Source organism: Petaurus breviceps, unplaced genomic scaffold (genome assembly GCF_028583685.1).
Source record: "Petaurus breviceps papuanus isolate PSGF00001 unplaced genomic scaffold, PetGlider_PUasm1.0 156, whole genome shotgun sequence".
Lineage (NCBI taxonomy): Eukaryota > Metazoa > Chordata > Mammalia > Diprotodontia > Petauridae > Petaurus > Petaurus breviceps.
In genome coordinates, this window is record NW_027185720.1 from 14218773 (window position 1) to 14244156 (window position 25384).

A 25384-nucleotide genomic window follows, 5' to 3' on the forward strand; every position below is an offset into this window, starting at 1 on the left:
TGGTCTAATCATTGACTTAGGGCAAAGCAGGCTACTTTATCCCGATGTCGTAATGATCAGCGGTAACCGGTCCTAGCCCATGCCTCATGGCGGTGCCAAGGGAGCTCTGAGTTCTCACAGGCTGGGCCCATGAAATGCAAGCTCTGAAGAGGTGGACCCCGGGTTTTCTTCAGGATGACAGAATTTTTTTTTTTTTTTTGGTCAGAGCTGCTCTTGAGAATTCCTTACCAAACAGAAGGGGGGTTGAGATCTGTGTTGGTGAAGGGAGCAGTCACACAGCTGAAGGGCTGAAGTATGGATCACAACAGGTATTTCTATAACTGCTTCAAAGTTTGCAAAGCACACGATCTCATTGAGGCTTCACAAGAGTCCTTGTGAGACAGGGATGAGAGGTATTATTATTCCATTTTACAGAGGAACAGGTAGAGTCTCAGAGAAGCAAAATGACTTGTCCATAGCCAGACTAGGTCAGTGGCAGTGGCAGAATTCGAATCCAAGAGTGTCTTCACTCCCTCCCTCTAGGGCAACACACAGCTTCTCTCCTGCTCAAGTCAAGGGAAAAGTAAGGGTTAGAACTCAACATAGACACGATGCAAAGTGTTCAGACAAAAATGACGCCATCTTTGTCACCTGCACAGCTGTGCCCTGGCCATGAGGACTCCGGACCCCATTTTAAAAAATAAAAGATAATGTTTGTTGATGTCTTTTATTTTTAAATACATCCCTCCCTTCTCCCTTAAGGGACAGAGCTCTGGTCCTGTATACAGGAAAATCTAAATTCAAATCCCCCCCCCCCCCCCATATATTTACCAGACGTGCCCCCCTAGGCAACTCAGTTAATGGTTTCTTGCCTCAGTTTCCCCACTTGCAAAATGGGGATGATAATGGCATCTTTCTCCCAGGATTGTTGGGAGGGTCAAATGAGATAATAATTGTAAAGCATTTAGCACAGTGCCCAGTACATGTTATTGTTGAGTGGTTCTTTGTGACCCCATGGACCACAGTGTGCCAGGCCTTTCTGTCCTCAACCATTTCCCAGAGTCTGTCCAAGTTCATGCTTATTGTTTCCATGACCCCATCTATCCCTCTCATTCTCTGCTGTCCTTTTCTCCTTTTGCCTTCAATCTTTCCCAACATCAGGGTCTTTTCCAATCTTCTCATTGAAAGTATTTAAGCTTCAGCTTCAATACTTGACCTTCCAGCAAATATCCTGAATTCCTTTCTTAAAGCATTGACTGATTTGATCTCATTGCTATCCAAAGGGCTCTCAAAAGTCTTCTCCAGCATCACAATTAGAAAGCATCAGTTGTGGGGCATTCAGCTTTCCTCATAATCCAACTCTCACAGCTGTACGTTGCTACTGGAAAAACCGGAGCTTTGACTGTATGGACCTTTGCTGGCAAAGCGATGTCTCTGCTTTTTAGTCTGCTATCCAGATTTGTCATGGCCTTCCTTCCTTTCCAAGAAAAAGAAAAAAAAAGTTCCTCTTCATTCTTTGACAACAGAGTAGTATCATCTGCATATCAAGGTTGTTGATAGCAGCTTTTGATTACAAGTTAAACAGATAAAGTGACAATATGCAGCCACCTTAATTCCTTTTCCAATATTAAACCAATCAGTTCCATGTTGGGTTCTTCAAGATGATCTGTACTCCCATCTCTTTGAGGACTTGCCACATTTTGTCATGATCCACAGTCAAAGGCTGTAGTGTAGTAAATGAAACAGAAGTAGATGTTTGTTTTTTTTCCTGGAAATCTCTTGCTTTCTCCATAATTCAGTGGATGTTGGCCATTTGGGCTCTAGCTCATCTGCCTCTTTGAAAACCAGCCTGCTCTTCTGGTAATTCTCAGCTCACATATTGCTAAAGCCTAGCTTAAGGAATCTTAAGCATAGCTTTGTTGGCGTCTGAAATGAGCATAACTGGTTGGTCATCTGGGCATTCCCTTGGCATTGCCCTTTTTTAGGATTGAGACTTAAACTGATCTTTCCCAATCCAGTGGCCCCTGTTGGGTTTTCCATGTTTGACGATATATTGAGTATAGCATTTTAACAACATCCTCTTTTAGGATTTTAAATAGCCCAGATGGAATACCATCACCTCCACTAGCCTTATTCTTAGTGATGCCTGTAAGGCTCACTTGACTTGATTCTCCAAGATGTTTGACTGGATCAGTAACCACTGCTGATGTTCTTATAGAGTTCTTTTATGTACTCTTGCCACCTCTTCTTAATCTCTTTTGTTTCTATTAAATCCCTACTATTTTTGTCTTTAATCATCCCCATTTTTTTTCTGAAGGAAATGTTCAACATCACAGTAATACAAGTCTATGCTCCAATCACTGATGCTGAAGAGGCCAAAGTTGACCAGTTCCATGAAGACCTACAACATCTTCTAAAAATAAGACCCAAAAAAGATATTGCGTTCATCCTAGGGGATTGGAATGCTAAGAAGATAACCGAAAGATTGGAATAACAGGCAAGTTTGGCCTTGGAGTACAAAATGAAGCAGGCAGACACTAGTAGAGTTTGGTCAAGATAAACTCACTGGTCATACCAACACACAGAGTGTTTTCAACAACCCAAAAAGCAATTCTACATATGGACATCACCAGATGGTGATATAGAAATCAGCTGGCTGTCTACTTTGCAGCCAAAGGTGGAGAAGTTCCTATACAATCTATCCAAACATGACCTGGAGCTGACTTAAGCAAAATTTAGACTTAAAGTGAAGAATGTGAGGAAAGCCAAAAGACTGTTCAGGTATGACCTAAATGACATCCCTTATGGATATAAAGCAGAGGTGATGAATAGATTTAAGGTATTAGATCTGGTAGATAGAGTGAACTGAAGAACTGTAGACAGAGGTCTGCAATATTGTACAGATGGTTGCAACAAAAAAAATTCCAAAGAAAAAGAAGAGAAAGAAAGCAAAACAGCTGTCTGATGAGGCTGAGGAGAAAAGGAAAGAGAAAGGGACAGATCTACCCAACTGAAGGCAGAATTACAGAGAACAGCAAGGCGAGATAAGAGGTTTTCTTGAACAAGCAGCGCCTGGCACATAATAAGCTCTATAAATGTGAGCTGTTATTCCCCAGAATCACCCCTTGTAACAAAGAATAAAGAAAGAAAAAAAAGCAGTTCAGAAAAACTGAATTGGTAACTAATTTATGAAATTATAAAATGGGGTTGGGAGTCTCTGGATGGCTCTACAGGGGCCATCCATAACACGGAGCATGCCCAGAGCCTCCCGGCCACTTTGATGTGGGAGTTCCAGGGCTGGCTTCTGGCCACCCGTATGACTCATTGTAAAAGGGGTCAAAATTGAGATGATGGAGAATCCCCTAATTGGCTGAGTCACAGGAACTGGTAACTTGAAGGAAATCTACCTGACCTTCTATTCCGTTTCAGTTTTGAATCATGCAGGACTTGTTTTCACAATTCATCTGGCCAGTGGGGTTGGGCAGGGAGATATTACCTCCACCTGCCACCTGGCTTCCACGTGGCCACAAGGACGTGGCCAGCTGCAACCTTTTTTGTATTCATTCTTTTCTGAACTTGGGCCAAAGCATAGGGTAGCACTATTAGGGTAGGTGTTTCACCTTGGCTTGGTACTATCCAGACAACTCCTGGTCTGTGTCTTCTAATAAAATGGCTAGGCTTGGGTCAATTCATGCTCTTTGAGAGTTCTGAAAGAGCTGCCACGACCCTTTGAGGCTGTTCAGCTCCAACCCAAAGGATTCAGGACTTCTTGAACTTATGAGGTTAAGCCTGAACACATCCGTCTCAGCTTAGACAGTGTCTACCTATCTGGACCCTTAGGCAATGTAATCTGACCTTGCTAAGTACCCCAAACTTGTAGATTGTGTCCTATGCCCTAAACTGGACTCTGAAGTGTTCTCTCTCCCGATTTAAGTGGGTATTTTTATCCCCCCTGCTTAGTAAGAACATAGTTTAATGGTTAAAAAATGCTTTTTTTTTTTCTCATTTATTTCATTCATTCTCTGGAAATCCTGGAAGTTTCCAGGGGAGCTCCCAAGGACACATTCCCTGGAATGGCCCTAAAAACCAATTCAAATGTTTAATGCCAGAAAATTCCGATTGGCTGCATGGCCTTGCATCAGCCCCTCTCTCTCCTTGTGTTTTCAGTTTCATCTATAGACAGATGGAGCTAAATGAGATGGTCTTTGAGGGGTCATTCTAGCTCCGATGCTGCATGTTCTGAACGTCCTTGTTCTAAGGTTCTTCCCACCTCTTCCAGTCTCTGTTCTAGAGTCTCTCTCAATTCTGACATTCCATGTTCTATGTTCTAGGGCCCTTCCCAGCATCAAAATCCAGGTTTCCAAGAGCTCTCCCAGCTCTGATATTTCATGAGGCAGTGAGATGTTGCAGTGCATAGAGTACTGGATCTGGAGTGAAGAAGATCTGAGTTCAAATCCAACCTGGGACACTTACCAGCTGTTTGACCCTGAGCAAGTCACTTTACCTTAGTTTCCTCAACTGTAAAATGGGGCTAGTAGCATCCCCTCACTCCCAGACTTGTTGTGAAGATCAGATGAGATACCCTATGGCTGGCACATAGAACATACCCATACAGGCTGGCGCTGTATAAATGTTATTCCCTGCCCTGTGTTCTAAGGTCCCTCCCAGCTCTGACATCCTGTGGTTTTTCAGTCTTTTACAGTGGGTGCTCAACTGGACAGCCTCGCACAAAAAGCACAATTTCCCAACCTTCTATCAGGCTCTTGCTTCTGCTACAGTCCCAGGAGCTCTGCTTCAGTTGTTACAGAATACACCCCACAATACACTCCCCTCTTGTCCCTCACAATCTCATCCTTTAAAACTGACCACTGAGGGCTGCCTCTGGCTTTGGAGCTACAAGGCCTGGGTTCTGTCCCCAGTTCTGCTTCTGCGATCCAGGACAGAGTGAATGAGCATAGAACCAAGTGTGTTTGGTATCCGTTTGTGTGGCCTTAGAAAAATCCCTTCGACATCATAAAGGGTGGCTTCAGAGAAACCTGCTAAGACTTGTATGAACAGATGCAGAGGGCAGTGAATAGAACCCCAGGCCATTTTGACTGCTGATCTCATCAGATGCCCTGGTTTCAATGATCATCTCTGTGCAGATAACTCATTCTGATGGATTTATCCAGTCCTAGCATCTCTTCAGGTCTCTAGTCCTGTATCTGCAACTGCAGACTGGAGATCTTGAACGAGGGGTCCCTCGGACATCTCCAATTCAATGTGTTCAAAATTATCTCTCCCTCTAAACCTTCCCCTCCTCTGACCCTTCCTCTTACTGATTAGGGCACCGCCATCCTCCCAGTCCCTCAGACTCCCAATCTAGGAGGCATCTGGGACTCTTCCCTCCCTCTCTTACCTCCCATATCCAACGTCGATTTCCCTTTCAAAATGTCTCTCCCACATACCCCCTCCACTCCTCTGATGCTGACCCTCATTACCTTGCCTCTGAATCATTGCAGTAACCTTCTTGGTTTCCTTGCTACAAGGCTCTCAGAACTCCAGTCTGCCATCCACTCAGCTGCCAGAAATTTTCCTAAAGCATAGGAAATGCACCGCGTCATTCCCCTACTCAATAAACTTCGGTGGCCCCCAGTTACCTCTAGGATCAAATCTTCAAAAACAAGCTGCCCACCTCCTGACAGGGACGTGGTGAAGGCAAGGTGTAGAATGAGACCCGTGTTCGGACATGAGGCCAATGTGGAGATTCGTGTTGCTTAGTTATATTTGATAAAAAGGTTTTGCTTTTCTTTCAGTAGGGGGAGGGGGAGTTGGGATGCGGGTGGATAACGGGGAAGTAAGGAAAGAGGGAAGGACTTCAAATGCAAAGAAGTATGGTCAGTAGAAAACGGGGAAACCAGAAGGCTTTGAAAAGAACGCGTTGGATTTGTAGATGTTGGCTGGAAAGACCAAGATGTCTCGCAATCCCTTTCCCCCCTGTTCTCCATTGTACGCCGTATTTGATGTTTGTTCAATTCAGAATAAAATGAAATAAATATTAAAAAATAAAAACAAAACCAAAAAGGAGCCCCGACACTCTGGGCCTCAGTTTCCTCATCTGCAAAGATGCGGGGCCGATTTAGACGACCTCCAAGGTTCCTGTCTGTTCTACACCTCAGATACAGCTTGGCCAAGTCTCTCCTCTGAACGTTCCCACCGATAAAAGAGTGGTCTGGATCTCTAAGGCCCCTTTCAGCTGTGACCACTGCTAGGAGACCGTGAAAGAGGCTGCATGCCCACTCCCGCCCCCCTTTAAGCTGGGTCTCGCCTTCCCCTGCCTCAGCCCAGCCCCGCAGTGCCCAGCACCAAAATGCCGGCTCTTTCCCCCTCCCACGCGAGCCACACTAAGAAACAGGCGGGGCTCCTGGGCCAGCCCCGCCCCGTCCCTCCCCCCGGGGGGGGGAGTGGGGCTGGAACAGAGGCGGCGAGGGGTGACGTCAGCGCATGACTGTGTTTTTATGAATGAAAGGAATCCTGTGAGTGAGTAATTCCAGGAAACTCACATTACAACTCAGCAGATCGCTGCGTTCGCCGTGTCCCGCGCTCCTCACCGCCAGCAGGCTGCCTCCACTCTCGACTGCCCGACCCCGAGTCCTATCCCGGAGCACGGCCCCGGGAGGCGGTGGCTGGAGGCCGAGGGGGTCCCATCACCCCGGAACGGCGGAGGAAGAGGAGAGGAGAGGAGAGGAGAAGGGAGAGGGGAAGCAAGGAGAGTCTCCCAGACCGAGCAGGAGAGCCAGGGTAAGTAAGTATGCGCGGAAGAGGCCGCCTTCGTGGGGGCCTCCAAGGTTGAGGTCGGCCTTTCTTTCGGCTGTCCAGCGGCAGCCTTCCACCGCACAGTGACCCCTTCTATCCCTTCCTGTCCGCTTTTTGCTCCCTTGCCAACCCTGGCTTCCTGGAAATTTGGGAGAGGGGCACTGGATAGGGAGTGTGTGTGTGTGTGTGTGTGTGTGTATGAGATTGTCTACCTGTCTGTCTGTCCTACTCTCGTCTGGGGAGGTTGGGCCTAGTGCGAGGGGGGTAAGGTCGGAATAGTTTGGCTGGCTGTCCCCTCTCGGGAGGCACTTGCTGGTAGGGGTGGGGAGTGGAGGATGATGTGCTAATCGCTCCCAGTCCCCGGTTGGTATACAGAGGCGGGGGATGAGTGTCTGTCTTCCTTCCCCACCTCCGAACGAAAGATACTTCTCTGAAGTTGGGAGAACTGAAAGTGAAGGTGACTGTTCCACCCCCCCCCCCCCCCCCCCCCCCCCCCCACCGTAGCGGGAGGAAAGGCCGAGTGCTTGTCTATCTCCCCCCACCCCACCCGAGTCTGAGCCAGAAGGGACCTCGCTGAGGCTGGGGAGTCTGTGTATTCCGTCCCGCTCCTCATCTGTGCTAACAGGCTGGCTAGTTGTGGAAGGGGTTCCTGACTGGGGGGCCAGGAAGGCAGACTTGGGAGTCGAGAAGCATGCCCCCTCCTTAGCCACAATAAGCCATCCCATCGGGGCCACGAGCGGGGCGGGTGGGAGGCCAGGGGAGCTACATTGGGCGCCCGTGGGGAGAGTGTGCGTGCGTGCGTGATCCAATGTGTACATTCCGTTTATTGTTCGTGTGTGTGTGTGTGTGTGTGTGTGTGTGTGTGTGTGTACACTTGCGCACGCAAACACGGATTAGCTCAACCAGGAGAAGGGGGAGGAGGAGGAGGAGGAGGAAGTGAGTGGGCCGGCCCCCCAGGCGCCCGGAGGGAGCGTCCTGTCCCGCCCGAGCTCTGGCTGCGGCCAGGGTCTCCTGGCTTCCCTCCTTCCCTTTACCCTGGCCCTGACCTTGGTGTTTCCCTCATCTCCTCCCCCTACAGGGTTCCTTTGGGATGTTTATGCCCCTTGATGGAGTTTAGGGATCAGAGAAGCCAACGGACTTCCCCAAGGTCACACAGCTAATTAGGTAGAAGAGCCAGAATTCCCATCCAGACTCAAGACCTGTGTGACCTTCGTGGACTGTTCAGAGCTGCGCTCGGTGAAGACTGGGGAGTGGCAAGGTCCCATTAATTAGACCCATCTGTCTTTTAAGGCCACCTCAAAGCCTTGGGGAGAGGGTTTGGGTCAGCCCCAGGCCCCTCCCACTTGGAGCGATGGATCAGGAAACACTTGTCTGAGGTCCTGAGAGGACACACCTCATGTGCTTGGCACCTAGCCCACCTGTGCTTGGATATGATTTAGAGCTGGCAAGGGCCTCAGAGGTCATCTGATCCAACCTCCTCATTTTATGGATGGAGAAGTTGAGGCTCAGAGGGGGGACCTGCCCAAGGTCACAAGCTGCCCACATGCCCTCATTCCACAGAGAGGAAGTAGCTGACTCTCCAGGTCACAGCAACAAAAGCTGCAATGAAACCCTGGGCTTCTGGGGCCCAGGCTTTCCCCCAGAATACAGGTGTTAGCTACGTCCTGGGAGGGACAAGGAAGGGGCCCCAGGAGGAGACAGAGGGAGAAGTCAGAACACTAGAGCTGAGAGCTCCATGTTCAAAGGTGGGGACCCAGCTGGGCTGGCAGAGTCCCCACCCAGTGACACCGAGATCCAGAGTATACACACCTCGGTGTGTCCAATGCCATGGAAGGGGGTGGGAAGTGGGAGGGAAGCAGACAGGGAGTGAAGGGGTTAATTCGTATGTGAGGAGGTGGGGGGGAGGGGAGGGAGTCTCAGAAGCTGCACAAACGTTAAAGGAACCAGGATGCACCTGTTTCTGCCCAGTGGTCCGGAGAGCCCCACCTCAGGACTGCTGGGTCATCTGTGCCCCCTACCCCTGGCATCTGTAGGTCGAAGTCTCTAGCTCCTCCCACTTCCTGTGCATTGTAGAACAATACTCTTCTCCTGAGCATGTCTGCCTGCCCCCTCCTCCTCACCTTAGCACCAACTGAACTGGGGAGGGGATATCCAGGGCCTAATCAGGGGATCCCTAAGCTTTGAGGTCTTAGGTTTCCTGGAAAGAGCTGGGGGTACTGTGCTCCTAGACCTTGGGATTATAGCTGTAGAACCCCAGACCTTTGCTCAACTGTCTCATTTTGCTGCAGAAACTAGGGCTGAGGGGCTAAATGCTTGTCCACACTAAGTGGTAGAACCAGATTTCAAACTAGGGTCTGGTGACTCTGAGATTGATGATCTCTGGGGAACACAGTCATGCTCTTTGAATAGCTGAAACATAGTTGTAGAGGGGATGGGGACAGAGATTCTATTTACTCTGTGTGGTTGTGGAGGTAGTTTCTAATGGTTGGAGCTGCCCGACCATGGACCAGGCTCCCTCCTGGCTTAGTGAAAGGTCTCCAGGTAGAAGCTGCAAGATCCCTTGCCCAGTTTGGTGTAGAGAATAGCCATGAGGCAGGGGCTTGGACTACATGCCCTTTAACATGGTGTTGGGGTGTAGTGAGCACAACCTCTCAGCGCTTTAGGTATTTCTATAAGTTGCAGAGAAGGTATCATCCTTCCTTGGGAGAGAGTTTTTTCACCTGGGAGTTCCCTAAACCAATGAAATCACAGGTTATCCCTACCAGTACAGTTAGAGAAACTCATGAGAACATTTCTGAAGAGATCATGTACTTTTACATGGACTTTGGCTCAGGCAAATCAATTCAATAAACAGTCCTGTAGGTGCTCAGCAAATGGCTCTGGAATCCCAGAATGATAGAACTTGGAAGGAACTTAGAACAGGGGATATCAGAGTTAGGAAAGAGCTTAGAACAGGGGATGTCAGAGCTGGGAGGGAGCTTAGAATGGGGGATGTCCGAACTGGGAGGAAGCTTACAGCAGGGAATGTCAGAGTTAGGAGGGAGTTTAGAACAGGGAATGCCAGAGCTGGGAGGGAGCTTAGAACAGGGGATGTCAGGGCTCTGAGGGACCTTAGAATAGAGAATGCCAGAGCTGGATGGGGAGCTTCGAGATCATGAAGTCTGACTCTCTTGTTTTACACATTAGGAAAGTGAAGCCAGAGGGAACAGTTGCTTTGCCCCAGGGAGTCAGTGGGAGACCCAAGATTGGTAGCTTAGGCTTTGAATCAGAGCCCTGTGCCTTCTGCATTAAACCACAATTGGCTAATAATGCTCAAAATATCCTAGTAGATTAGTGACCTCCATGATTCAGGAGTTTCCTTCAGCGACCAGAGAGCAGCCATCCACAGCTGCCCATCCTGGACATCTCTAGCCATCTTCTTTGCTAAGTTTATTAAAGGGGGCCCTTAAGAATGCCACCCCTCCCCCCAGTTATTTGCTAAAGTTTTAGGATTTTTCAAAGTAATTTTTTTTTTTTTTTGCTTTTTGGAGGGCAGTTGGGGTTAAGTGACTTGCCCAAGGTCACACAACTAGTTTTTGTGTTAAGCATCTGAGGCAGGATTTGAACTCAGGTCCTCCTGACTTCAGGGCTGGTGCTCTATTCACTGCGCCACCTAGCCGCCCCTCAAAGTAATTTCTTAACCCTGCTGTCCTTTAGAATGTAGTGAAGAGAATGCTGGGCCAGAAGACTGGAGACCTGAGTTCCATTCCTGGCTCTGAAATGAATAGACAAATCTCTCTGGGTTCTGTTTTCTCAACGTAAAAATGTGTGTGGCTGGCCAGGATCTTCCAGGTTCCTTCTTGCTCTGACATTCAGTGACTAGGGGATACCCAGACTGGCCCCATATAGGATGTGGCCAGTGTGTCCACAGCCTTAAGCTGGAGGGTTGGTGGGAGGGAGGTGTGTCTATCCCTCACAGGTTTTTAAATGGCAGAGAACAGAACTAGGACCAGTTAGGGGAAGTCATGAGGAAGCAGAACTGGGCTCCATGGAAGGGGAAACTCCTTCCCAATCAGAGATGGAATGGAGGGCCCATAGGTCCCCAGGTGCTCCATTCAAGGCTCGTAGCCTGTCTCCTATAGAAGACTTTTTATGACCTCATTCCCCTCCCCCTCAAAGGTCATCCAATACAACCCCATCATTTTACAGATAGAGAAAACTGAGGCCTGGAGGAAAGAGACTCTGAATCCCAGGGTCAAACATTTAAAGCTGGAAGGACTTTAGAAGCCAGTCAACCTCTCATTTTAAAGATGAGACTAGAGAGGTCAAGGGTCATAGAGCAAGAGCTAGAAGGGACTAAGCCCCTCTTTTTACAGATGAGGAAACTGAGGCCCACGAAGCTCTCTATCATCTCTAAGGTCAAATATAAAATCCTTTGTAACCTAGTGCCCCTCCCTACCACCTTTACAGCCTTCTTACACCTTACTCCCCAATACGGACTCTTCAATACAGCGACCCTGGCCTGGCTCTTCCTCATCTCTTGGCTGGGCCTTTTCTCTGACCCACACCCCATGCCCAGAACACTCTCCCTCCCCACTGACCTCCCTGACTTTCTTAAAGTTCCAACTAAAGTCCCACCTTTGATAGGTAGCCTTCCCCAACACCCCTTCATTCCAGTGTCTTCTCTCTGTTAATTATTTCCTATCTATCTGGTATCTAGCTTGTTTACACATGTTTGTTTGTTGTTCCCTGGTAGATTTTGAACTTCTTGAGGGCAGGGACTGTATTTTGCCTCTTTTTGTATCCCCAGTGCCTGGTACATAGTAGGTGCTTTAAAAATGCCCGCTGGATTTGAGTAGATAGGGATATAGTGAGTTTCCAAGTGACTGGATAAATTGAGATTTGTCTCATTGAAGAGAGTCCCTTAATTGATGAGATTATAAGTCTGAGAACTTGGAAATCATGGAAAATTTCCAAGTGGCCACTAGATGACCACTTGTCTAAAAAGGAGAAGGGATTCTTGACCAGGCAGGTCAGTCTAGGACTCGACACCTAGAGGGCCACATGTGGCCTCGAGGCTACAGGCTCCCCACCCCTGGTCTAGGTGGTTGTGGAAGTTCCTTCTAGCTCTGAGAGCTAGATTCTGATATGACTCACTCTCAAGGTAGGACAGGTAGCATCCCCCAAATCAGACCAGAAAGCCAGAGTGGGGAGTAAAGGGCTTGTGGTCTCTGGTCAAATGGAATATAGATGAACAGAACTCTGGGCCCCAGTGAGGAGCCAAGGGTGCCCTACCTCCTGACCCTGGCCCCTTTAGGAACAGAACTTCCTTGGTGGGGCTGAGATTACATCTGCCTCTGTGACTGATGCTCACACTCTCTTCTCCATTTGCATGCTGGGATCTGTTGTCCTATGCCTCAGAATCACAGAAACTGCAACGCTGGGCAGGACCTCTGAGGTCACAAGGTCCAGCCCCCTCATTTTTCAGAGGGTGACTAAATTGCCTCAGGTCCCATGTGGCAGTGCTGAGATGTGAACCTGTGTCCTCAGATTCCAAATCTGCCACTGTCTCCCACCCTGCTGTCTCGATCTTGGAATCTGGCTGATTGTGTTGGCTCCAGAGGTAGAGGAAAACAAATTTTTTCTCTCTGTGCTCACAGGATGGGTGAAACCAACTGAGAGTCAGAGACAGAGCGGCCTGCCAGCATGGGGTGGGGCAGTCTGCGGCAGGATTCCTACAAGGGACCCAAGAGGGATTTTTATAGTATCAGTGATGGCAGACACATTCATAGGCCATGTGCCGAACAGGCCCAGACCTTGTCAATTTTATATCCCCAGAAAGAACGTCAGGGCCTGCCCTCCTCCCCCCAACAAATCACTTAGGTCAGCTGTGCTGCCTTTATAAGTGACCAGGAGCACAGAGGTAGCCACTGGTAGTGTCCTGGCCTGGGAGGCAGGAGGTAGCCCTAGCCTATGGACTCTCTATGTGACCTTGGACAAGTCCCTATCTGGAGGGGACAAACTCAAGGATCTCTCAGGTCCCTTAGAGCTCCAAGAATCCTGTGATCCTAGAAAGACCTTTCTGTTTACAAAGTGTTTGACAGCAAAATTTAAAGGCCTCCCTCCCCTCCCCCGTTTTCATTGAAAGTGTTTTCAGAGAAGGCAAACTTCTTTCAGCAGCAGATTAAGCAAAACATCAACAGAAAAATAAAATTCCATTTAATTTAATGAAGTGTATGTCCAGTAGACATCTTAAACTCAATGTGTCCAAAACAGAATTCATTATCTTCCTCCCAACTCTCCCTATCTCCTATCTTCCCTATCATTGTAGTGAGCATTGCTAGCCTCCCAGTCCCCAGTTTCCCAACCTCAGAGCCATCCTGGATTCTTCATGCTCTCCCATACTCCATAGTCAAGCTGTTGCCAAGGCCTGTTAATTTCAGGTTTACATCTCTTGCCATTTTCATCTTTGCAGCATCTGTTGTTGATTTCACCTTTGCAGCATCTCTTGTTGATTTCACCTTTGCAATAGTTCTTGTGGATTCCACTTTTGCAGTGGCAGTATCTCTTGTTAATTTCATCTTTGCAGCATCTCTTGTTGATTTCACCTTTGCAATACTTCTTGTGGATTCCACTTTTGCAGTATCTCTTGTTAATTTCATCTTTGCAGCACCTCTTGCATAAGCCCCTTCTCTCCTCTGACACTGTCCCCACCTTGGTGTTCACCTCATGTCTGAACTGTTGCACTAACCTGCCGGCAGATCTGCCTGCCCTCCAGCTCATCCCCCATTCAGCCACCAAAGAGATTTTCTTAAAACCCTTATCATGTTATTCCACACCCCCCTTCCCACCTGCTCTCAGTGAGCCACAGGAGCTCCCTCTTATTTCCAGAATCAAATATAAGTAATATGTAAGTAAATACCAAATAAATACAAGGTAATTGGAGGGGGAGTGCGTCCCTAACAATTATTCGGATCAGGAAGGGACTCTTGTCACTTGAGGTGAGCCTTGGAGGGGGCTAGGATTTACAAGAAGCTGCCGTAAGGAGGAAAAGCATTCCAGGCTGGGGAGGTGGGAAGGGCAGTCTGTGCAAAAAAGCCCAGAGAGGACATGGAATGTCATGAATGGAGGTAGACAAGCAGGCCAGTTTGGCTGGAATGGAGAGACCATGAAGGGGAGTGGTTGGCAATAGACCTGGGATGACAGATAGGTTGGAGCCAGACAGTGAAAGGGTCTAAATGCTAACCCAAGGAGTTTGTATGTCTAAAGAATACCATGACTTCAGTGATTCCAATAGGGGTCCACAACGTCATTTATTGATTGAACAGGCCTACTAAGTTAAGGTCTACTATAATGACTCCCCTCTTCCCTCCATGCTTTAGGCAAATTTGATTATACCCCAACCTGAGTCAATGAATGTGGGGCAAGGGTGGTAGATAAGGGAAGGAGTTGGTACATTTCAAAAACTTTCCCTGCAGGGGTCCATCAAATTGCTTAACTGCAATAAATCATTCAACTAACAATCATTTATTAAATGTTTATATGTGCTAGGAAGATGGAATTCTGCCTTATACACTTATTGGCTGTATGATCCTGGGTAAGTCATTTCTCATCAGCAAAATGGGAATAATAATAATAACTCCCTCCCAGTTTGGCTGAGAGGATCAAATGTGAGAAGATATGTCAAGTAGCGTTAGCTACTATCCAGCCAGATCTCGAGCTGAAAGGAGTTTGAACCCAACTCTTCCCGACGCTAAGTCTGGCCTCCATACTGCCTCTGCATTAGCAGTCCGACTGTGCTGGCCTCAATGATCCCATGATTTCCCCAGATTCCAGCTCTTTGGGCATCTTCCTGAATTGCCCTGGCCCTGCTCAGCAGACAGAGGTGTGATCCAAATAATTTTTCATTCCACAAACATTTTTGTTCCGCCAAAGATGTGTGAGGAAGAGGAGAGCAGGCAGGGGCCGGAGAAGGAGGCCAGGACTCCGTCATCGTTGAGGCTTTCCTGCAGGACATGTCTGACTCAGCTGAGCATTCCTGGGCAAGGAGCCGAGCCTCAGCCAGGACCTGGGATGTGGCCGAGGAAGCCACCGCCAGAGCAAGGGAGAAGAGATGGGAAAGGGGCCAGGGAAAGGCAGAACTGGGCTGAATGGCTGTGTGGCATTGTGCTTGGAGTCAGAGGAGCTGGGTTTGAATTGCTATTTAACACCTGTGTGATCTTGGGCATGGTACTATTTTCTTTGGGCCTGGTCTGTAAAGTGGAGGCTGGGGAAGGTTGGATTAGATGACCTCTTGTCTCTCTTTCTCCAAGCTGAATGTCTAGAGCTGGCCCCTCTCCTTCGCACACTCTCTGGAAAAAGGTCAGTGGACAGTGGACAGCCCCCTTCTTGGGAACCACATCTCAATGGCTCCTGGTCGAATCACTCCTACCAAAGTTTCCCAGATGAGTGACCTTGGGCCAAGCACTTTCCCTGTCTTGATTTCAGTCTCCTCACCTGTAAAGTGAGGCAAGTCAGCCAGATGCCTTTCAAGGCAGTTATTCCAAGTGTCCCTGAAAGTGTCACCTTACTTTCCCCAAAGTTGATGATGGGCCTGACCCCAAAGTCTGACTGCCTCTCTATTCCATGAATGTTTGTCTTTCCTCTCTGGGACAATAGTCTAGCACTGTGCTAGGCCCTTGGGAGACAGAAAGCTAAAACAGGTCATTTAAGACATAACCACAGTGCAGGCTAAATTGTGTGCCCAGCTGCGCCGAGAAAACTTTGGGAGGAAGCAGGAAACTGAGGCCTCCTGAGCAGTACAGTTTGTCGCGTTTTGTGTTTGCTTTTTGTCTTTGTGTCCCTAGCACCTAGCACACAGTAGGCGTTTAATAAATGTTTATTGGGATTCAAGGAGGGAAGGATGCCCTCTAGCTTCAGGGATCAGGGAAGATTTCATGGGGGAGGAGGCCCTTGAGCTGAGCCTTGAATGAAGAACAGGGGAGGAGGAAGTGAGTGCATTCCAGGCACAGGGACCCTGTGGACAAATGTATTGTGGAAGGAAATAGCAAGTTGAGATTAGGGAGTGTCTGGCTGACTGGTTTGGTTGGAGCACAGAGTTCATGGAAGGGACAGAATGGAGAGGCCCTGGGATCCTGGGCTAAGAAGTTTGTGTCATCTTTTGGGTAATGGGGAGCCACCGAGGGATCTTGAGGAGAGGAGGGATAGGAGACACGGGCTCTCCTATGCCATCCTGAAAGTCAGCTTGGAGGGGAGAGACACGAGTTATGGAGACTGGTTAGGAAGTCATCGTAAGTGTCCAGGCCATAGGTGAGGAGGAAGGAATTGGAAGGCTGCTGCCCCCAGCCCTGACCTTTGCTCACTCTTGTAGGAAGGCTATCCCACCTCCCCTTCCCCTTTCCACAGCTAACTCGCCCTCTAAGAAAGACCCAGTTAAGCCCCAGGCTGTAGCTGGGAGAGACCTCAGCCATCTGGCCCAACTGTCTCATTTTACAGATGAAGAAACTGACACTCAGGGCGGCAAAAGCCACTTGACCAAGGTCACATGGAAGGGTCAGGATTGGAACCCAGGTCCCTAGGTTCTACATCCAAAGTGGCCTTTGTCCTATACCAGGGTGCTGCTTACATCCTGTGGGAAGTTCTAAGCCTCTCCCCATCCTTGGTTATCTTCCCCTGGCTTCCCACTGAAGCGCTCACCAGGCCCTTAGCATGGGATTCCTGGGATCATCACTTACTCCCAGGCGAGGGAGCCTCTGGGTGGGGACCAGGGCCGTTGACCTGCCTGGGCTGTGCTGAATCATTGTGAGACAGCTCCCAGCCTCGCCTCCTCCCCCAGCAGGCCCTCCCTCTGGCTCTCCCGTTCATGCATGCCACCCTTCCTGGCTCCTGGCCCAGGTGGGTGGAGTGTGGACGGGGTGGTTTTTCTTACACATTTCCCCCTCCCCTATTTGTCATCATCGCCCACCTCCCTTCACTCTCCTAGGGAAGTGAGGGCCCAACAAGCCCGAGTCTCCATAGGTGTGTTGTGGGGCCAAAGGCCCTCTGCGCAGGGCACCGGCCTGGAGGTTGGCACCCTGGAGCTGTTGTTATCCTGGCTCCTCACCTCCACAGCCTGGGTGGTCTCCATCCCCAATTGGGGACGAGCTGGTGACCTCAGGGAGGTCATCAACATGGGGGTAGGGCCAGCATGAAGGTGGAGCTTTGAGGCTCGGCTGTTCTTGAAATTCTTTATGAAAAACTTAATACTTTTGTTTTTACTTCCAAATATATCCACGTTTCCTCCTTTCCTCAGAGTCAACAGAATAACTAACTGACCCGATCGGCATTTGCTGATTTCCAAAGTATAAACGCTGCCCTGAAAACGTGACAATGACAGCTCCCAGCTTGGCCCCGATATGTGCAATATTCTTCACTTTCTTTCGATGGTGGGATCCTGGCTGGGACTTGAAGGTGGCCGGGGGAGGCAGGAGGTGGAGATGATGAAGGAGGGCCTTCCAGGGATGGGGAGGGGCAGCTGGAGAGACTGGCCGGAGTCTAGAGATGGAGGGTCTTGACTGAAGAGTGCATGGTGGGGAGTATGGGGTAAAAAGACTGGGAAGGTAGGAAGGGAGGCTCTGAATGCCAAGCAAAGGACAGGGAGCCATGGGAGATTCTTGAGTAGAGGTGTGACGTGCTCAGACCCCAGCTTCTGGAAGGTCACTGTGGGGGACAGGCTATCTCTACAGGCTAGAGGGAGGGGATGGGACCTGGCTCCAGTACTCCCCTCAATCAGGGAAGGGCTGCCCCTCTTTTGAAGTGTGGTCTGAGGACATTGCTAGGAGCACAGAGAGGTCACACGAGGTCAGTGCCAGAAACTGCACTTGAACCTGGGACTTTGGGGCTCTGAGGCTGGTTTTCTGCCCGCTGTGTTTTGGTGTCTCTTCAGTAGGATAACATATTTACCAGGTTGTCCCTATACCCTTTTGGCAGACCCCAGAGGTGCTGGGCCCCAGGCTGGGAGCCCCAGAGGCCCCTCCAATTCAATCTGGAGCTGGGACCAGTAACTAACCCTGTGGGCCTGCTTGGGGGCAGGCCTTCCCCTCAACCAGGAATCCTGGGGGTAGTGGAAGGATGTACTCATCAGAGGGCTGATGCCAAAGCCCACTCCTTCCTCCATGGGCTCTGATGGACTCCCAGGACGGGACATAGATGGGAGGAGACGCTGTGCTTTCCTGGGGGACTTCCTAGGTCACCAACTTCCTCCTCAGGCTTCCTCTGAGTCTTGTTCCCCTCCCACCAGGAATGGCCTTGGTTCCCTCTGGGCTCCATTCTCCTCCCACCCCTCTATTCCTGAAGGAGCTTCTGAGAACCTGGGGGGAATCTCCCCACTTCTGCCTAAGTCACCCTGATGGGGAAGAAAACTCCATGACCCTGGAGTTAGGCTGAGGAACGTGAGCTGCAATGAGAAGGGACACCCTGGGGTGGGGGTGGAGAAGTGTGGAAAAGTACACGGGGCAGAGTTGAAGAAGCTGGTGGAGTAGGGAGAGGAGAGAACTGAGACCAGCAGTGACTGGGCGCCTGCTTCTAACCCTAAGCTAGGCAGCTGGGGCTCTTCTCAGCCTCTTTCTGGGAATGAGGCTATGAGCTCTTAGATGAGGTACCAAGCCTGAGGGCCAGGCCTCTTGCCTGCTCCCTGCTGTCTAGAGAGAAGGGACGGCCTGGTCAGGGCAAACCTGAAGCCTTGCTTACCTCCTCCCCCAACCCTGTGACTATTAGGTTTACTGCTGGACACTCTGCGTTGGTTAGCTGTGCGGCTGGGGACTCACTGGTCCCTCCTGGCTGCAGATCTGTGCTCCTATCATTGCTGGCCCCATTTAAATGAAAGGCAGGGACTGTTTGTTCTGTCTTTGCATCTCCAGGGGCCCAGCTCTGTGCCTGGTATACCGTAAGCACTTAATAGATGCTTTGTTCACTCACTGGCACAGGGGAGGCACTTGAGTGCTTGCTAGATTGAATAAAGGGCAGTGGTGTGGTACTGGGCAAAGAACACTGGTTCTGGAGTCATCAGACCTGGGTTCGAGGCCCACCTCTGATGTTTTACTAAGTGACCCTAGGGAAGTCACCTTCCCTCTTGAGGCCTGCGTTTCCTCACTGGTAAAATTCGGGATGTAGAAGCTGGCCTCTGAGGTGCCTTCCGGCCTATGAATTCCCTATGAGAAGCCAGGCTCATATAACCTGTTCCATGTATCTTCCTCATGTGTTAAATGAGGAAGGATCAGAGGACCCTACTCATTCTAGATCCAGCCAGGGCCTGCCCCACAGATGCTCAAGAGCGAAGAAAAGGTATCCCTGTTACACAAGGGGCTTCACAGTACGGGGGTGGCAGGGAAGAGAATTGGTCTGGGAGCCAGGAGCCTTGGGTTCACTGTGTTATGTGGCCTGGAACAAGCCAATTGCCAGTCTCTGGGCTTCACGACTGTGGTGCACTACAAAGATTCCTTAGGAGCCTTGAGAAACCCACTAGGGATATCCATCCAGGTGGATGTTCTACCGCTGTCCTGTGCCCCCCAGAAGTGCTGCCAGGGGCTGCTTCTGGCCCAGGCTCTGGTCACTTTCCTCACAGCCTCTAGAAAAGCCACCTTCCCCAGCGGTGCGTGGGATAGCCCTCCTCCTCCAAAGTGGGATCTGATGTCAGGGAGGCACCAGGCCTAAGTAGGAACACTCTGGGGAGAAAGGGAAAAGGGACCCCCTTGGAATTCTCTTTTCACTGGACGGAAGAAACAAGTCAGCTGTTGGGAGGGATGGGTGAGGCCGAGCGTTCATGGGGAGGCCCCTGGCTGATCACAGGATGCTAATAATGCAGGGTCATTAATGATAACATATGTACAGGGCCCTTAGTAAATACTTGTTGGCTGACATAGAAGTAACAACTATTACAGCTGGAATTCCCCTCACATTTTAAAGTTTGCAAAGCACTTCACAAAGACTTTCATTTGGACCTCACGACACTCTACTGAGGTGGGTGTGATTATTCTCCCCATTTTACAGATGAGGAAACTGAGGCTCCTTGTACTGCACCACACTGGTGGGTTGTTGGGAGATCGGTGACAAGGGGGGGGGGGGGGGCTCAGGAATCCCCCAGCCTTGCCTTCCACTTGATGGCTCAGCCCTCCCTGTGAAGGAAAGAGATGCATGAAGGGTGGGAGGTGGGAGGAAGAGGCTGTGGCCACCAGACTGTCCTTTCCTGACCTCACAGCATCTCTGCTGGGCATGGGCCTGGTTTGGGGATCCAGCCCCCCATTAAAAGGTGTGCCACTCCCCTTTGCCATGCTTCAGTTCCTTCCTCCATGTTGTTCAGCCATTTCAGTCACGTCTGACTCTTTGTGACCCAATCTGGAGTTTTCTTGGCAATTTGGGGGTTTCCTGGCAAAAATGGGGCTTGCCATTTCCTCCAGTTCATTTTACAGATGAGGAATCTGAGGCAAACAGGGTTACATGACTTGGCCAGGGTCACATCGCTAGCGTCTGAGACCAGATTTGAAATGGGAAGATGAATCTCTTTTGACTCCAGGCCTGGCATTGTCTAATGAGCTACCCAGTTAACTAACCCAACAGAGGGATCAAATGAGATGGGCACATGAGTCACTCAAAGGGGGCAGGTGTGTGCGCACAAGGACAGTGTGGTGTAGTAGAGACCCGGCCTTAGAGTCAGGATGACCTGGGCTCAAGTCCCACATCTGACACATGCTGGCTGTGTGACCTTGGACAAGTCACAGTCTTTCAGTGCTCTGAGTTGCTGATCATCTGCGTTGGTGTAGGGAGTTTCCTCCTGGGAGTTCCCTGGACTAATAAAATCAGCCCTTGATCACTTAGGCTTATTATTATCCCTGCCCCACAGCTGACTGGCTCCATCTACCCAAACCAGTGCTCCTGGGACCACTCTAGATTTCACCCACTGGGTGGGTCACTGGACTGGGCCCTTACAGGTCATATAGCCCTCATTGACCAGAAAAAGAAACTGAGCCACAGAGGAGAATTAACTTGCCCAAGGTCACACAGCTAGTAAGTGGCACATCCGGGATTTGAACTCAGGTCTTCCCAACATTGAATGCAGGGCTGTGCACTGTGCCCCATTACTGAGTCTGTTCTAGTCATGTCCATTTATGAGGCCTCGTAGTTAGGTCTCCATGTAGCAGTCTGCCTCCTAGACCATGACCTTTCTGAGGACAGGAACCCTGGCTCTCTTTCTTTTTTTGAGACTTGGGTCTCCCTGCCTCCGTTCTTCGGCTCATCCTCTCAGTGTCCCTATTTAGGGCAGACACCCAAACAGCCCAGAACTCCTGAGCTCAAATGATCCACCTGCCTCAGCCTCTCCAGGAACAAGGAAACCAGGAGTGTGCAGTCACGATTGCATACAGTAGGCGCCTCCCCTGTGCTGATGAATGAATGACTCCAAGGGCAGGGATTTCAGAGGGGGAAGTCTGAGGCTGGGGGTCCATGGATACAGCTCGCGCCAATCACGAATGAACTCAGCCCTAAGATGAAAAGCAAGTCGGGGGTTGGAACAATAATGCTTCTTCTTTTCTCCAGGTCTCCAGCCCTGAGGGTGCCTGCCCCCAAAATGTCTACGGACACCTTATCCAGCAAAGCATTAAAGGTGAGAGCCCAGTCTCCCCTCCTGCAGTGTCCCCAGCTTACTCCCTGCTCCTCACCCCAAGCTAGTCAAGGCCCCCAAGTTCTAGACTTCTCCTAGCTCCCTGGACCCAAGATTCCAGACTCTAGTGTTCTGTTCCAAGGTCCTAGATTTTAGAGTTCCTGACTTCTAATCAAGTCCTCAGCAGCTGCAGACCATAGACTTTAGAGTTAAAATAGAACCTGGGGATTCTCTAGCCCAGGGCTTGTTAACTACTGTGTACAGATTTCAGGGGAGAAATCCTGTTTACCTGAGTGACCTTGGGCAAGTCACCTCACCTGTTTGCCTCTGATGTGTAAAATGAGTGAGTTGAACCAGATGGCTTCTGAGGTCCCTTTTGGCTCTAGAGCTATTGTCCTTCTTCTGTTTTATATTTTTCCCCAGGATCAGTCCCCTTAGGTAAAGGGAATGTGGGAAATTTAGGACCTTTCTAGGGAGAGGTAGGGAGTGAGTGATACTGCTGAAAGCCTGAGGTGAAGATATACTCAACTCCTTCCAACAAACCTATGATGTGTAAGGCACTGGGCCTTAAAAGAAAGAGCCAACTTCTATCCTCACCTCTTCCATGGCACCCCCTTCCCCATCGCCACCCCTCCTCCTCCTAGTGTCAGGAAATAGAAGGTAGGAATTGGAAGAGGGTTCGAAAGGAGGAGGCAGGAAGGGAAGAGGCAGAAGGAAAGAATATAGAGAAAAGGAGAGGGAAGATGAGGAAGAGATTGAGGAATGGAGAGAAGGGGGAGTAAGGGTCACAGTTTGGTTTTAGAGCTGAAAAGGACCTTCTGAGATCCTATGGTTCTAGTCCCCCGTCGAGGAAATTGAGTCCTCAAGAGGAAGGAAAATCAGAGGGAGAAGTAGAAGGGGACAAACAGAAGGGAAAGAGAGCAGATAAAATGTTAGGAGGAGAGGAAAGAAAGGAGAAGTAAAAGGGGATCGAGGAGGCAGAGGGGAAGGAGAGAAAAGCAAAGGGAAGATGAGTGAAGAGAAAGGGGGATGCAACAGAAAGAAGAAAGAGGAGGGAGAGGAGAGAACAGAGAGGAAGGGGAGGAAAAAGGAAGGAAAGAGAAGGCAGCAAGAGAAGGATGATGAAAGGAAGACAGGGGAGAGGAATGGGACAACAAGAGAGAAATCAAAGAGAAGTTAGAGGAGGAGAGAAAAGCAGAGGGAGGGAGGGGAAAGGAGTGAGAGGAAAGGAAGGACGAGGTAGGACCAAGGGGAGAAGAAGGAAGATGAACGGGAAGGAGCCAGTAGAAGTTAAAGAGGAACAACATAGAAGGAAATGAAAAGAGAAAAAAAAGAGCAGGGGAATGGGGAAAAATAGGGAGAGAGGAGAGAAAGTGAAAAACAAGGAAGGAAAAAAGGAAAAGGAAGAGAAGGGAAATTGAGAAGAGGGTGAGGGCAGAGAATGGAAGAAGAAAGGAGTGAGGAAGGAAGAGAAAGGGAAGGATGAAGAAGACAACAGGGAGAGGGAGGAAAGAATATGAGAGAAGAATGGGGGGAGGAGAGGAGCCAGGCAAGAGGAGAAAGGGAAGGATGAAGGCCAGGTGTGGGCCCCAGTGTCCATGTCAGTGTCCAAGTCATTGTCAGTATGTGTCAATGTCTGTGTCTATGTCGGTGTCAGTATCTTTGTCAATGTCAGTATGTGTCAATGTCTGTGTCTATGTCTGTGTCAGTATCTTTGTCAATGTCAGTATGTGTCAATGTCTGTGTCTATGTCGGTGTCAGTGTCTGTGTCAATGTCAGTGTCCCGGTCTATGTCCTCTGTCCGCGTCTGTGTGGGTGTCCGGCCCCGGCCACGCCCTCCCGACGCCCTGCCTGGCCCCGCAGATCAAGCGCGAGCTGGGCGAGAACACCGGCCCGCACCTGTCGGATGAAGAGCTGATGGCACTGTCGGTGCGGGAGCTGAACCACCACCTGCGCGGCCTGTCCAAGGAGGAGGTGGCGCGGCTGAAGCAGCGGCGCCGCACGCTCAAGAACCGCGGCTATGCCGCCAGCTGCCGCGTCAAGCGCGTGTGCCAGAAGGAGGAGCTGCAGAAGCAGAAGAGCGAGCTGGAGCGCGAGGTGGACAAGCTGGCTCGCGAGAACGCCGCCATGCGCCTCGAGCTCGACGCCCTGCGCTCCAAGTACGAGGCGCTGCAGGGCTTTGCGCGCTCCGTGGCCGCGCACGGCGGGCCCGCCGCCAAGGTAGCGCCCGCCAGCGTCATCACCATCGTCAAGTCCACGGCCACGGCTTCCACGGCTGCTGCCACCAGCCCAGCTGCCTGCTCCTCGTGACCGCGGGTCCCGCCCCCCGCTGCCCCTTCCCACGCGGATGGGGGGTCCCGGCCCCGCCCCTGGGCTCCCATCCCTGCGCGGATAGGGGGCTCCCGGCCCCGCCCACACCAAGGCCCCACCCCCGGCTCCCTGCTCCAGTCCTCTGACGGGGTGGCCCGGTCCTTGCTCCGCCCTCAGATCCCATCCCCCCATGGGATTTCAGCCTCTCCCCAATGCCCCGCCTCCTCGTCCAAGCCTTAACACCTCCCAGGCCCCGCCCCCTCCCCGGCCCGCCTTCCAAAGCTCCTAGTTCAATCCTCCGGGGCCAGCCCCCTTCCATGCCTCGTGCTGCCCTGCCGGGGCCCAGCGCTCCTTCCCCGGTCTGGTCCTCAAGAGCCTGGCGGAAGGGACTGGAGGTGGACCTTACTTTGGGAAAGGGGTGGGGTAGCTCGTTCCCCGTGGGGGGGAAGGGGTAGCTCAGAAACAGAAATTGGGAGGAGCAAAACTAGCCCCTCCTCCAACCCACCCCCTCAAATTTGTGGAAGTGAAATGAACGAGGCTCCGACCTGTGGGGCACCTGACCTGTGGGGCACCCCTCCACTGCCGGCCTCCACTCTGTGCTGCCCATGCCCTCCCTGCCTTTCCCCTCCAGTTTCCTTGGCTGGAAAATGGACCCGAGGGAGGGGACAGGCTCAGGACTGTGCTGTGAAGACCCCTGGGCCATCCTCACCCCCAGGAAAACTGACCCAGCAAGCACTCAAGCCCTTTTCTCCCAGGCCAGGGAGCAGAGGGACAGGTAGGGGCGATGTCCCAGCCCCATCTCCTCCGGATTTTTGGTTCTCTTGGCCCCTGCAGCAGAGGCCTAGGGAGCAGGACGGAGACCTGGCTTGGCTGGTGGGAGCTGGAGGAATGGGGTCTTCAGAAGGGGTCCAGGTATCCCTCAAGGCTGAGATAGCTCCTCCAGAGCTGGCCCATCCATCTTCCCAGGCCCTGGACCTCCCAGAGATGCATTTCAATTACTCCTGGGTTTCCCTGAGGGCTGGGGTCTCTGGGAGGAACCAGTCTGCCCTAAGACAGGGCCCTGGAGCTGGAGAGAAGGAAAGGCTATGCAGGGTATCAGTGAACCCAGGAAAATGGGGGATGGGGTGGCTGGCATGAGATCCCCGCTTCTGGGCAGGAAGGAGGACTGGGGCCCCTCTTCTTGTGAGCACTTTTGGGGAGGGGACCGGAGACTCTGGCTTTCTTGTTTTCCATGGAAGAGCCAATGTGGTCCCCAGCCTCCCCTTGCCCATCTGCTCCCCTCCCCCAACCACACCCTCCTCATCCAGCCCCAAACCCCCTTTTTTATTTATTGCACAGAGCTAAGTTATTCTCCGCAACAGCTGCCAGCCCACCTCACTGGAGCCCAGTCTGGGTGGGAAAGTGGACGAGCTGGACGTTATATTTTATATCTGCAAATAAATCACATTTTATCTATATGTAACAGAAGACCCTGAAAAATGCCCCCCAGGGGTCCCAGAATTTATTTATTTTCTGACTTGCAGTAAGCACTGCTCGCCTCTGTATTTTGTAGACTTTCTGAATAAAGCAAGTTCTTTTTCACTGAGATGAGTGTGGCATGGGTTGTGTCCTGGGAGGCCCCTCTCGAGGCCATAGTGGCAATGTTCCAGTTCCAGTTCCAGACTCACAGAATCGGTGGTTTGTTATTGT

At 50.7% G+C, this 25384-nt stretch overlaps 1 protein-coding gene and 1 long non-coding RNA gene across 3 annotated transcripts; one reads left to right on the forward strand and one right to left on the reverse strand.

Annotated features, from left to right (window-relative positions):
* Nucleotides 1-189: 189 nt before the first annotated feature.
* Nucleotides 190-6643, reverse strand: LOC138156681 (uncharacterized). 2 transcript variants are annotated; one of them, XR_011167207.1, is made up of 3 exons: nucleotides 6522-6643; nucleotides 5460-5554; nucleotides 190-542 (listed from the first exon to the last, which is right to left on the reverse strand). It is a non-coding gene; the product is annotated as an uncharacterized lncRNA (long non-coding RNA). The 2 variants fall into 2 exon arrangements; XR_011167206.1 differs by lacking the exon at nucleotides 6522-6643 and adding an exon at nucleotides 5654-6206.
* On the forward strand, nucleotides 6448-25280 carry MAFF (MAF bZIP transcription factor F). The gene is made up of 3 exons (XM_069082135.1): nucleotides 6448-6759; nucleotides 21322-21388; nucleotides 23249-25280. Exons 2-3 carry the CDS (start codon nucleotides 21353-21355, stop codon nucleotides 23693-23695), a joined length of 483 nt encoding a protein of 160 aa, XP_068938236.1. The 5' UTR covers nucleotides 6448-6759; nucleotides 21322-21352; the 3' UTR covers nucleotides 23696-25280.
* Nucleotides 25281-25384: the final 104 nt, after the last annotated feature.

Excerpts from the sequence above, each read along its gene's own strand:
- MAFF (XM_069082135.1), top strand. The coding sequence starts at position 21,353 with ATGTCTACGGACACCTTATCCAGCAAAGCATTAAAG. Across the intron at positions 21,389-23,248 it reads TATCCAGCAAAGCATTAAAG|ATCAAGCGCGAGCTGGGCGA; the intron begins GTGAGAGCCCAG and ends CTGGCCCCGCAG.